This window comes from Colossoma macropomum, unplaced genomic scaffold, assembly GCF_904425465.1.
Source record: "Colossoma macropomum unplaced genomic scaffold, Colossoma_macropomum, whole genome shotgun sequence".
Lineage (NCBI taxonomy): Eukaryota > Metazoa > Chordata > Actinopteri > Characiformes > Serrasalmidae > Colossoma > Colossoma macropomum.
The window spans coordinates 17853861-17866769 of record NW_023494806.1 but is presented as its reverse complement, the minus strand read 5'-3'; the positions used below and the strand labels follow the sequence as shown (position 1 = coordinate 17866769).

General features: G+C 38.2%; 1 protein-coding gene across 1 annotated transcript; it reads left to right on the top strand.

The window, feature by feature from the left end:
- Positions 1–1847: 1847 nt before the first annotated feature.
- Positions 1848–12471, top strand: mccc2 (methylcrotonoyl-CoA carboxylase 2 (beta)). The gene is made up of 17 exons (XM_036597901.1): positions 1848–2090; positions 2574–2640; positions 2779–2863; positions 2970–3071; positions 3770–3897; positions 4357–4469; positions 4628–4741; positions 5334–5398; positions 7833–7932; positions 8244–8339; positions 8455–8527; positions 8679–8755; positions 9208–9274; positions 9749–9905; positions 10089–10203; positions 10306–10391; positions 12204–12471. The coding sequence occupies exons 1-17, from the start codon at positions 1962–1964 to the stop codon at positions 12319–12321; spliced, it is 1692 nt and encodes a 563-aa protein (XP_036453794.1). The 5' UTR covers positions 1848–1961; the 3' UTR covers positions 12322–12471.
- Positions 12472–12909: the final 438 nt, after the last annotated feature.

Sequence of the window (12909 nt, the reverse complement as noted above, 5' to 3'; positions counted from 1 at the left end):
AATCTTTGTTGAATCTAAAATCTTTATTTGCAAAGTGTAAAATGCTTTATATAGTACATTGTTATCTAAATGCTACCACAAAACTCCAGCTTATCTTTCAGAACTGCTTATCATCATTCCATTTTGCTACCAGCCTATAGCATAGCATAGCTTTATGTCACCATTACACCACTCTGACATACCACTGAGCTACAATGTCACGACACAAACTGTCGGCAAAATGTCATTAACCATAAGCGTTAAAAGCGCAGGCTTTTACGACAACTGACAGCTGTTGGAATAAGCCTTTGTGAATGTTTAAGTATGTTTGTCAGATGTCATGAAAGGTTTATGAACACTGCCTTTAAATTAAGTGATCCTAATCTAATTTAGCATTAACAAAATGCTACAACATTATTTTTGTCTGTAATCACTACAGTAATTACTGTTTCATTTAGTTAAGTTGCACAGTTCAAACAAATGTCATTCAGCTTCAGTTTCAACTCATTACTGATGCCTCATGTTAATTTTGCATAATAGAAAAGTTTTTAACTGCCTGACAGATTTTCTCCATAGATTATGGCTCTTTGAAGGGATTATGGGTGATTTAGCTGTGGATGTTACTGAGGCAATGACTGTCTTTCCCAATACAATGTGCCTAATTTTTGTGACAGTGAATGTGATGCAATTCCAGATGTTGCAGTCTTACCAAATGTGCAATCCTTTTTGCCTTATTTATTTCTTGGTTATTTGTGAATAAACATTGTGCTTGTATATCTGTGGTGTTTTTCTGTTTTAAAAAGTCTGCTGTCATAATGTTTCTAATTTTCTCTATTTTTTTATAAATAATGATAAATAAAAATGCTAAATGATAAATCATTTCTTGTTTTGTTTGTTTTTTAACACTTTAATGTTGTAAAGTTGTAAGTTGTAAATGCTCCAAGGTATGTGAAGAAACCATATAGATTAAACTGGAGATATTTTAATCAGAACTACAGCAAAGGAAAATGGGAAGAATTAAAAAAAAAGGAGAAAACAGGGAAAAAAAACATAAGGTTATTTATGGTAACAAAAATCTAGTACTAAAAGGGAGGTATACTATTGTCATTGTTTGTATAGTATGATATGTATGGTTTCCCCTGTTGTACATCATTGTGTAGTTTAAAAGTGAACTCCACCAATTTTTCAAAAATTCTACATTTCAATGAAATAAATGATTGAGATGGAAACAGTCATTCAGAGTTTTGGTGTGAAATGCTCTGTTCTAGAGATACTTACCAAGTCAAAATTTCAGAGTGGTGGTGATAGGAACCAGACATCCACTTCTTAAAGCTTCCTAAGAGAAAGTTATTACATGAAATGGTTATGAATACGCTGCCTGATACCTGAGATACTGCTTAATGATAGTTTTGTGATAAAGTTTTGGTTTAAAATGTATTTTAAACAATTTTTTAAATCTATTAATGGCGGAAGGGTACATGCAGGGTATTGTAAGGCAAACTAGTCCCCAAAGGAGATTTATTTTCAGTATTTTACTATTATTAATATTACGTATAAAAACGTAGAAAACACGTGCAGCTTCACTGGTTGTTTTGGATAGTAAATGAAATGGCTATATTTGTATTGTAGACAGTGTAATCCCTGGTTTTTATCAGCACCACTGTAAAGAAATCGGAGTGTGTAAGTTTCTGTACAGTGAGCCATTTCTAATCAAAGAATTCTGAATGACTGAATTTTTTGGAAATTTCGAAAACTTTCCCTTTAAATGCACAGTTTTAAAGAAACGTGGTTTCCTAGCGCACTGCCAATCAAGCCCAGCAGAGACTGGGCAGCTCCGGTTTTCGCACTTTTCATTGGTTGGAGCGAGGAGGGGGCGGGGCTTCAGTAACATTCACCGCCCCAGCGGGTCCGTGAAGCGAAAAACCCGCCCGGTTATTTTTCGTGTAAATTGCTTCTGCGATGCAAAATTCATAGTGAGAAAAATGATACTGCAAACTCTAAGACCGGCTGTCTCCTTCATTCGGAGCAGGAGCGCTTTAGTGAGACTCTACCATGCGGATAAAGTCGCCACTCTCGGCTCCCAGGCTGACGTGCAGTCTCCCGTTTACCAGGTAGGCCGAAACTGAAGCCTCGGTCTGGAGTGGAGGCGTTTGACCGAGTGGAATGGCTCTCGATGAATGACTGTAACGTCCTTGGCCCCTTGTGCTGCTAAAGCTCTGCAGACATACCCACACGTTAATTGGAATGCATATGTAGTTATAACAGTTACGCCTTGAAAGCTAAGCATTTCACCTCAGTTAGGCAACGAAGCCTGATATGTCTTTAGCAAAAATTAGTCTTTAGCAGAGTTGGTTAGCTATCATAATCAAGTTCCCGCTAACAGTCACTTTAGACTGCAGCCAGCAGGCTAACGATTAAATAAACAAATGTCCTCCACAGCAGAACAGGTTTCAGCATAGGCAGCGTTAGCTCGCTATTCAGCTAGCTTTCTCATTTTCATCTTAAAGTGCTTTGTTTGCCGAAATATGTGTTCTTTTGTATCATGTGTGTGAAATCATACTGTCACTCTGCTAAACGTTTAACTGTCACCGTAGGAAAACTATGAGCGTATGCAAGCGCTGGTCAGGGAGCTGAAAGAAAGAGCAGAGAAGATAAAACTAGGTAAGTTCTCTTCAGGAATACTATGAATTGTCGAGCATATTCTAAATCTTTGGTGTGTGAAAAAGACGTCTTGCGTTTTTGACAGTGACCTTAGCAGTCAGATATCAGTGTGTTTACACAATATTTCCTTTCACACAGGTGGAGGAGAGAGAGCAAGGAAACTGCACACATCCAGAGGAAAGCTTTTGCCTCGGGAGCGAATTGATAGACTGCTAGACCCGGGGTAAATATTGCAAAAAAGTGCTCAGAGATAAATAATCCAGCCTGGTTTGGTTGAGAATGAATCTACCATTGCTTGTGTCTGCATTAAATGTTTTCTGTGGATGCAGCTCTCCATTTCTAGAGTTGTCTCAGTTTGCTGCTTACCAGTTGTATGATAATGAAGAGGTGCCTGCTGGAGGCATCATCGCCGGCATTGGCAGAGTGTCTGGGTGAGGATGAGTGACTTTCTCTATTTAAGGGGAATACATTTTTTTTTTCTTTCAATTTTTTTTCCCCAAAAGTTCTCCATAATTCAGTGGTTGAGATGTAAACAAAGTCATGCAGACTGGTTTGATGTGAAATGGTTCATTGAAGAAAAACTTAACAATTCTGATGTCTTTTCTTTGAGTGGTGGTGATAGGAACCAGAGGTTGCAATATCTACAGTGCAAAAATAGCCATTTTATTTATTGTCCGAAATGCCCAATGGACCTACATGTGTTTACTGAGTTTTCATGTGCAGCATAACTAATGATAAAATAGTGGACAATTTGAAAAAAGAAAAGTTTTCTTTGGGGATTAATTTGCTTGCGTTTGCCTCTCCACCATGAATGGTATTTGTAACCATCTAGCATAATAGTTTTCCATGAGGGAGGTTTTAAAGGCATTAAACTCTTTGGATCTCTGGTTTCCGCCACCATAACTATGAGCAATTCTGACTCGATAAATTTCTCTAGAACAGAACATTTCATGTTGAACCACTCGGAACCATAACAACTTAATCAAGCAGAAATTAAATGTGAAATTCTCTTTTAATTACTTTTTAGACATCAGTATTTATACAGTATTCATAATCATTTAAAATAGCTGTTGAGTTCACCTATTCATTGTCTGGAGTTTTATGAATGATTGTCTTCTGTTTATTTCAGGGTGGAATGTGTCATTGTTGCAAATGATGCCACTGTCAAAGGAGGCGCCTATTATCCAATTACTGTAAAGAAGCACCTCCGAGCTCAAGAGATTGCACAGCAGAACCATTTACCATGCATATACCTGGGTAAGATACCAGTAACAGATCAATATGATGTTCAGTTTTTCCTTAATATGGAACATTATGTGTTAGTTAGTGTTTAACAGGGGTGTAAAAATCAGTCTGAAGTCAGCAATTCAGCTGAATTGTTTTTGAAATGTTAATGTTATTGATTATAACCTATTGTAATAACATTCAAAAAAAGTATCTGCCCATTTCTGGCCAACAACTTAAGGCAGTTGTCAAACATATAAAAAGCTTTGTTTATTGTTTTTATTGTCTGTATTCTACTACTGGGTGAATAGTTCCTGCAGTCATATTTTTGTGTTCAGATCTAATCAAATCATAGTGAAATTTAAGATTTGATGATGCTGTGAATTCTTTCCAAGGGATGGTAATCCCATCAAATTGTGTGGTCAGAGAACGTACTGCCCCTGGTGTTTAAGTGTCACGCTAACTACTTACTTACTTTTTTTTTTTCTACAGTGGACTCTGGGGGGGCTAATTTGCCCAGGCAGGCTGATGTGTTCCCTGACAGAGATCATTTTGGGCGCATCTTCTTTAACCAGGCGCGTCTGTCATCAGAGGGCATTGCACAGGTGATGATCTGCTCTACTGTACTCTGCCTTAGTCTTGAAAAAAGACTTTTCACACTAACCGTTTACTCCATAAACTGTAACTCTGTTTATGCCTCTGTTTGCTTGCATTAGATCTAATCTTGTAGAACAGTATCTGACTGAATGCGTGTCTCTTCTAGATAGCTGTAGTGATGGGCTCCTGTACAGCAGGGGGTGCCTATGTCCCTGCCATGGCCGATGAAAGTATCATTGTGCGCAAACAAGGGACCATTTTTCTTGGTGGACCCCCACTGGTATGTTGAAATGTAGAGAGTCTGAATACCTTGGTACTCTGATATTAGCTTGTGTAAAGTTAGATTTTAGTGAAAATTACATTTAGACAGTTTCCCTTATACCTCAGATGTTGTCAATCAACCATAATACAGTATGTTTAGTGCTTGAAATTTACTTTTTTAGTTTTGCACTGAAGCTACAAGGCTAATGTACCTAGCAAGTAATGGAAGCTTATGCACTACCAGTTAACCTCATATAAACTCCATTTCTACATCATTCCACCTTTGCCTCAAACAACATTGAGTTTTTAATTAATCTCAAATACTCATACTTATGTTTTTTACAGTATTACCTATAAAAATGAAAATGACAAAGATACAAACAAAATTGAGACTGCAGGGTGGTGCTGCACTGTTTTAGCTATGTGACATACTCTTGTCCATTTTTCTCCATTTACTATCACTTTAAAAATGTAACTTATTTAATGTCGTATGAAAATGTATAGAAAACTGGTAGGTGTGACAGTTGGTTATAATGTATACTAATCAAATTAGTGAAATTATCAAATTATCTCTCTCTGACTGGATTTTTCAATCCATGTGTGTCTGGTAGGTAAAAGCTGCCACAGGTGAGGAAGTCTCTGCTGAAGATCTTGGGGGAGCAGACCTTCACTGCAGGTTGACCATTACACTTTATTTTTTAATGCCATTCTATCTAGGTAATAAGAACAGTGGGCTCAGTGTACTAAACCTTTTCAGATGCAGTTTGGATGCATTTTGCCCTCGTGTTCTGTATAAAACTGGTGCATGAGACTACACGCATTTTCTGGGCCGTGCACATGGAAAAACACAGAAGCATTTCTCTCACTCATGCATATACATTTAAGGAGGGGCCGCGCAAAACATGGGAGGATCATGCAAGAAAGGGTGAAGATGTTTGGAGTGCGACCTCGGCTCAAATTACCAAAGTTCTAAACGAAGCCCTTTTTTGAGTTTTAAAAAGGTGTTGCTAAGAGCAGAACACAGCAAAGACAGAGACACTAGAATCTCACATGTTCTGAAAGAATGTTTACCAGTGAAATAATGTTATTTAAACTCACAGGTTGAGTGATCTCTGCTGTATCCCCACAATTCTATTACATACAAATAGGCATCACTGTTCAAAACTTGACTATGTATTTTATCAAATGTTATTAATTCAGATTTCTTTATGAATGAGGACAGTAATATTTTACGTTACCTGTTTTCCTGCACAATATAAAGAATAGTATAACAGTAAACAGAAAAGCACTGTGTCTATGATAAGTAAATACAGTAGTTACACCAAATCCAGCCTTAATTTAACTATACAACACTGAACTTGGCTGTTATAGTCCATTTAATTATTGACTAAAAATCAAAAGGCCTAAATAGTCCTATTGAAAACTCTGTTGTATGGTCTTAGGGGCTTTAATAATTTCATATCGATAGTGATACGTATTGCGATAAATGTCAAATCATTATTTCTTTCAAGTTTGAAGGCTGATTTGTGCTCCTGAGTGGTTAACTGCTGTTTTAAACTATCCTTTATGGTCAGACCATGACAAACACTTGCCAAACAGTGGAACATTTCACTAATCTGTCATGGGAGAGTGGGAGAAAGCGTCTGATGAGCTGTTTTTATCAGCTGGAAAAGCACGGCCGCAGTTTTTGCAATAGTCATAATTTAAGAAAGACAAGATTATTTTTAGCTGTTTGGTGACGAGTGCTAGGCTATCCCGTTACAAGTGCTAAACAAGTGGCCAACAACAGTGATAAACTTTAGTTTCTCAACTACGTCAACTTAGTGCGAACAGCAAACGCTAGCTGGCTCAGTACGTCAGTGATGGATCACACCGCCTCACTACCATCACTCCTACCACATCCATGTCAGAGCACATCACAGTATTCAGACACCAGCTAGCGACGACTGGGTTTCTCTATTAGTAGTTTGAGGGGTGAACCGCAAAATATCTAACACCAGACAAACTACGTTTAAACTGAAAGCGGTGCTTTTGTGTCGTTTGATCTACAGTATCATCAATTCGCTGTGTTGTGTGAGTGACGGAGCGCTGCTTCAAGTTAGCCAGCTACTAAAAACAGCTAGCTCCAATACCTCACAGCTTCCTCAGTTTACTTTCATTTCAATCAGGGCTGTAACTGGCATGAACCCATTTCTTTCTTTCACTTTCGTTGCTTGGGAATGCACTAATACTTAAATACGACTGTTTGAGCGCTGTAACAGCGCATTAGTTGTGTGGAGCAGACGTGATATAACGCTGCTAAAGCTGGTAAGGATGTACAGAAAGAGGTGAGGTCAGTGTAGGACAGTACAGTTACGCCAGTTATCTTGTAACTCACACTTGGTCACAGGAGAACAGATCGCCGGTCGCTCCACTCAAACAGGGAATGTATAACTCCACATTTCAGCCGTTGCTAAAGGCTCATTTTACCCGTGGCCCCCTCCCTCTCTAATCATGTCGAAAAACTCGGAAGTGCGCCCTCTCCTGGCGACAGCAGAGTAGTGTCGTTTTCATTGCGGTAGAAAACGCCACCAGGGCTTTCGCTGGAACATGGAAGTGTGAGAATGGTGCATTATATCAAAAATTTTTGAACATTTCTTATCGCTCTATCAAGGAAAAGTTATATTGCAGTAATTATCGTTATTGTTTTGTCGCCCAGCCCTAGCTGTGTCCATGCTTCACAAATTTTGTTTTCATAGTATTTTGTACTACTCTATAGAATTACACCCCTTTTAATAGGAACAAAGTTTATTTTTTAACACTGTCATCTCTTCATGACTGAACTTTCAGTTTCTCTTTTGTGTCAGGCTTGTTGACAGCTCCCATTTTTTACAGTGTCATTTAAACCCCGAGCCTCACGGGCGTGCAGTTAGAGGGGGAGACTGTGCAGATTACGTGATAAGCTGCAGTCAGCAAATCCAACGATAAATTCATGTGTGTTGTCGGCACATTTTGTGGTTGCATTATGGCACATTTCTGCACTTTTACGTACATTGTGGGCAGTATGTTTTTCTTTCCTTGCTAAAGTACCTAATTTGAAATAGTTAATTTCTGTCTCCTTTTCCCTACAGAAAGTCTGGGGTAACTGATCACTACGCCTTAGATGACCACCATGCACTTCATCTGGCAAGGAAAGCTGTGCGAAACCTGAACTACAAGAAGAAATTAGATGTAAGTGTGTTACCAGCATGTCTAGAGTTGGTCGATATGGCAAAACTGTAACATACCTTAGTGATGTACGATAGGTATTTCGTTTTTCTTACAAGTTAGAACAGACAAAGTTGGTTTGAATTTCTTCCATAAATATTAAGCCATTAATATCCATAATAATATATTCATCTATAAATAAGCCATAAATATTGCCCATACCTGTTCAGGCCACAGTACTGTGATGTAAAACCAAATAAACATGTCACCATGTCTTTTGTAATATTTACTGAAATATTGTCACCAGTCAGACTTTTATTCCAAAATATTCCCAGATTACTGTGGAACCACCAGAGGCTCCTTTGTTCCCAGCAGATGAGCTCTATGGCATTGTGGGAGACAACTTGAAACGAAATTTTGACGTAAAAGAGGTACTGTTTCTTCTTGTTTTTGTTTTCTTACTGTTACTGTTCAATACGCTGAAGTAAAGCACTCATTACGCAGTTATGTAAATGCGATTTATTTAACATAGACACTTATTTACAGGTGATAGCACGTATTGTTGATGGCAGCAAATTTGATGAATTCAAGGCTTTCTATGGAGACACACTGGTAACAGGTACATGACCTGTCACAACACCAGTCCATTATGAAAGTACTGTTTCATTTTCATGCTGTTTTGCAAATATCATTTTGGTCTTCATTCTCCCTTTTACTGTCTTTGTACTTTGTACTTAAACACTGTTACTGTTTTGTCTGCTTGTTTCTAGGTTTCTCACGGATATTTGGTTATCCAGTTGGAATCATTGCCAACAATGGAGTCCTGTTCTCGGAATCGGCAAAGAAAGTCAGTATTGTTTTGCTTATTTATATCTAAGCGTCCTGGTCTTAAATCTTGCTCAGATTTACTCTCACAAATTAGTTTGTTGTAAGAACAGTTTAGGCCTGTAAAGAGTGATCTATAAGTTTGTCATCTGGAGATGGCACAATACCACTTTCTCTTTTATGATGCCTATATTGAAACTGGTACTGGCCGATATCGATAATGAACCATTATCTCTTCTTTAAAAACTACTAAGCTTTTTGGTGGGCTGTGTTTAATTGATGCAATTTTAGATACTCAATTTAATTCTGTCATTGCTTGTGTAGATTGTCAGTAATTCCTTTAAGGAGAGGAGTTACATCGTTCTGCTGTAGTGTTTGTCTGAGAAGTTCTTTTTCATTTTAAAGCTGTGTGGCTTAAGTTAGCATTTCTGTCTATCTATTCTATTCTTTAAAATATGTTTTCTTTTTTTCCAGGCAACTCATTTTATTGAGTTGTGCTGCCAAAGGAACATTCCACTCATCTTCCTTCAGAACATCACAGGTAAGGAAGAATAAGATCTTTTAGAGGAAGCATAAATACAGTTTCCAGTTGTCTTTTCTGGTGCATTTTTAACAAAGAATAATACATACTCTTCACATTTTTAAGGAATTTGTCACTTGACATTTCTAAAAAAAATATGTAAATGAGGGAACCACAGTGATGTTAAAATCACATTGGTATTGGCTGATTTTTAGATTTGTCTAATATTCCAATAATGTATGTATTGAACTCTGCAAGACCAGAATAATGAAAAAATGTTTGCACTTTATTCATTATTTGTAACCCTTAATTAATATATTTATATTTTAAAATTTTACTTCTTCAAAATGCTATTGCAGGTTGGTGTAGTCCAGATTTCTGCATTTTATAAATGTTTGTATGTCAACATTGGCAGATGTATACATGAAAAATATTGTATATACAGTTCCCATATTGCTGCCCTAATGTAAACCCCTGCTATGTATTCCTTTGCAGGCTTTATGGTGGGGAGAGAGTATGAGGCTGGAGGCATCGCTAAGGATGGGGCCAAGATGGTGACTGCTGTGGCCTGTGCCAATGTGCCTAAGATCACTGTAATTGTCGGAGGATCTTATGGAGCTGGAAACTATGGCATGAGTGGCAGAGCCTACAGGTGCTACATGCTATTACTACTTGATTAGCTAATGAATGATATCTTGTTTAAGACTTAAGAGTTTTAATTTTAGTTGTTTTAACTTATACAGAATTCTTCGATCCTTCAGTGACCATCATTTAATTCATACTTGTACTTGCTTTTTGTCAAATGCAATGCAACCAAATTATTTCTCTTTTATAGTCCCCGCTTCCTGTATATGTGGCCTAATTCGCGCATTTCAGTGATGGGAGGAGAACAGGCAGCAAATGTGCTAGCCACCATCACAAAAGACCAGAAAGCCAGGGAAGGGAAAGAGGTAAGCATATGATTTTTCTCCACTTCGAGCTTCAAGGATGTATTTTATAATAAATGTCTTGTTCTTGTTTTGTAACCTTTGTCAATGCAACTGTTTCTCTAGTTCACAGCAGAAGAGGAGGCAGCTCTGAAGGAGCCAATTATCAAACGGTTTGAGGAGGAGGGAAGCCCATATTACTCCAGTGCCAGGTAAACTGTGCTAGATTGAAAGGGTAGATGCAAATCTTCACTTGTTAGCCTCTTCTCACATTACTTTCCAATTGATGCGTTTTGTTTTTTATTTATATTTTATTGTAGGAAATACGTCACAGAATGAAACATTTGCTAATCAGTGTAGTTACCACAGTCTGTTTTTATACAGTGAGGCCAGAAACACACTTCATACAAATGATGACACATAGCAAGCACAAAGTCTGTTGTACATACACCAATCAGGCATAACATTATGACAATATGATGATATTGTCCATTTTATCAGCTTCACTTACTGTATAGGTGCACTTTGTAGTTCTACAATTACAGACTGTAGTCCATCTGTTTCTCTGCATCTTTGTTAGCCCCCTTTTACCCTTTTCTTCAGTGGGTCCATGGATCCTCACAGAGCAGGTACTATTTGGGTGGTGGATCATTCTCAGCACTGCAGTAACACTGATGTGGTGGTGGTGTGTTAGTGTGTGTTGTGCTGGTCTGAGTGGATCAGACACAGCAGTGCAGCTGGAGTTTTTAAACACTGTGTCCACTCACTGTCCACTCTATTAGACACTCCTACTTTGTCAGTCCACCTTGTAGATGTAAAGTCAGCTCATCTGCTGTTGCACAGTTTGTGTTGGTCATCCTCTAGACCTTCATCAGTGGTCACAGGACGCTGCCCACAGAACTCCAGCAGTACTGCTGTGTCTGATCCACTCAGACCAGCACAACACACTTACACACAACAACCACGTCAGTGTTACTGCAGTGCTGGGAATGATCCACCAACCAAATTGTACCTGCTCTGTGAGGGTCCATGGGGGTCCTGACCACTGAAGAACAGGGTAAAAGGGGGCTAACAAGTATGCAGAGAAACAGATGGACTACAGTCTGTAACTATAGAACTACAAAGTGCACCTATACAGTAAGTGAAGCTGATAAAATGGACAATGAGCATAGAAACGAGGTGATCATAATGTTATGCCTGATCAGTGTATTTAGTATGTGTTCTCTGGTTTACTGTAGTGGTTATAAACCTTAATAGTGTTTCTAAACCAGATCTACTTTTATTCCAATTGCCACAACTACATTAAACATGTTGACAGTTGAGAAGTTACTTGTTGCACAGATGTAAAAAGAAGACTAAATAGAAAGTAAGGTATGTAACCACCAAGTTGCTCTAGAAAGGAAAGAGAGTATTTAGACTCCTGTATCTGTGTGGGCTCCACACTGTAGGGCCTCTTTCTGCAAAGCACTATGAATGGCCTTGTGACAGGTTTTAAACGTGTGAAACCTAGTTTGCACAGCTCACAGTGCTTGCGTTTGCATGCTGCACTAGTGTTGGAAAGTTTAGAATTACTGTTATTTAATACTGTAAACCCATTTGTGGTACCTTTGTGTTCAAATTGATTTTATGATGCTAATATTTTACAACTTTATAGGCATAACTAAGTTGTAGGAAAAACTGTTAAAAAAATACATTTAGATGTGTCAAGAAGATTAAAAGGCATAGGTGATTGAGAAAGCTGTATAAAATTGAAGTCATAGTAAAGTTATGCCTTGTATTTGAAAAGTGTTGATCAAATCTCAAGGCAGATAACGTATGTAATAATGACTGTAGCTTATTGTATTTCAAACTACACTGTTTAAGTTATTGAATAAAATAACCGTATTTATTATAATGACAAGTGATTCCAAACTTTTAAACAGTAGTGTATGTATTTCCCTTCTTAATGTTAAGCTTGCACCGTTTATGTTGTGGATTTGACATGTTTCTGATGTTGTCATGTCCCTCACTTCCTGTGCTGTCAGACTATGGGATGATGGAATTATCGACCCTGCAGACACTCGCCTCGTCCTCGGCCTTAGCCTGAGCGCCGCTCTGAACGCTCCAACGCAGAAGACCCGTTTCGGTGTCTTCAGAATGTGAAGTTAGACAACACCAATCGTCCCGTTCCTGGGAATTAGATCTTATTCTTTTATGGGGAAGGAGAGAGAACACTAACTTTATATCCCAGACAAGTTGTTATTTTGTGTTTGAACCCGTTTGTCATGAGTAGTAAAATAACTGTAACTCACATTCAGGTTTCCTGCTTCTCATTCTCAGAGGTTTTTGGCCATTCTGGAAACTAATTATAGGAAGTGGAAAGTAGCATTTTATTTAAGGGCATAAAGCTATATCAGCCTTTCAACTGACATAGACATATTCCAACAGGTCAGCTGTAATGAAGCTACTTTTGTCAGTTTAAAAGAAACATGCATGTAACTCTGAAACAGGAAAAGCCATCTCTGCAGCCGTTTGCCAGCTGCCAGTGATCACGTCCAACAGCCCTAGAATCTCTTTGGAGTAGAAAAGACCGCTTCAGCTGTAATTGTCATACAGTTATCTATAAGACTGTAATATTTCACAGGTTCTGTATTGGAGTCAGTCTAGTGTCTGATTCATTTAGGCTCAGCTATGGCCTCTTCATCAGATGTAGCATGGCCTTCATTTGAAGTCTTCTCTTTTCCCTTGCTT

Bases quoted from the DNA above. Each gene is read 5' to 3' on its own strand.
- mccc2 (XM_036597901.1), top strand. From the start codon at position 1,962: ATGATACTGCAAACTCTAAGACCGGCTGTCTCCTTCATTCGGAGCAGG. The intron at 4,470-4,627 runs GTGATGATCTGC...TGTCTCTTCTAG, and splicing joins CATCAGAGGGCATTGCACAG to ATAGCTGTAGTGATGGGCTC. The intron at 4,742-5,333 runs GTATGTTGAAAT...TGTGTCTGGTAG, and splicing joins TTCTTGGTGGACCCCCACTG to GTAAAAGCTGCCACAGGTGA.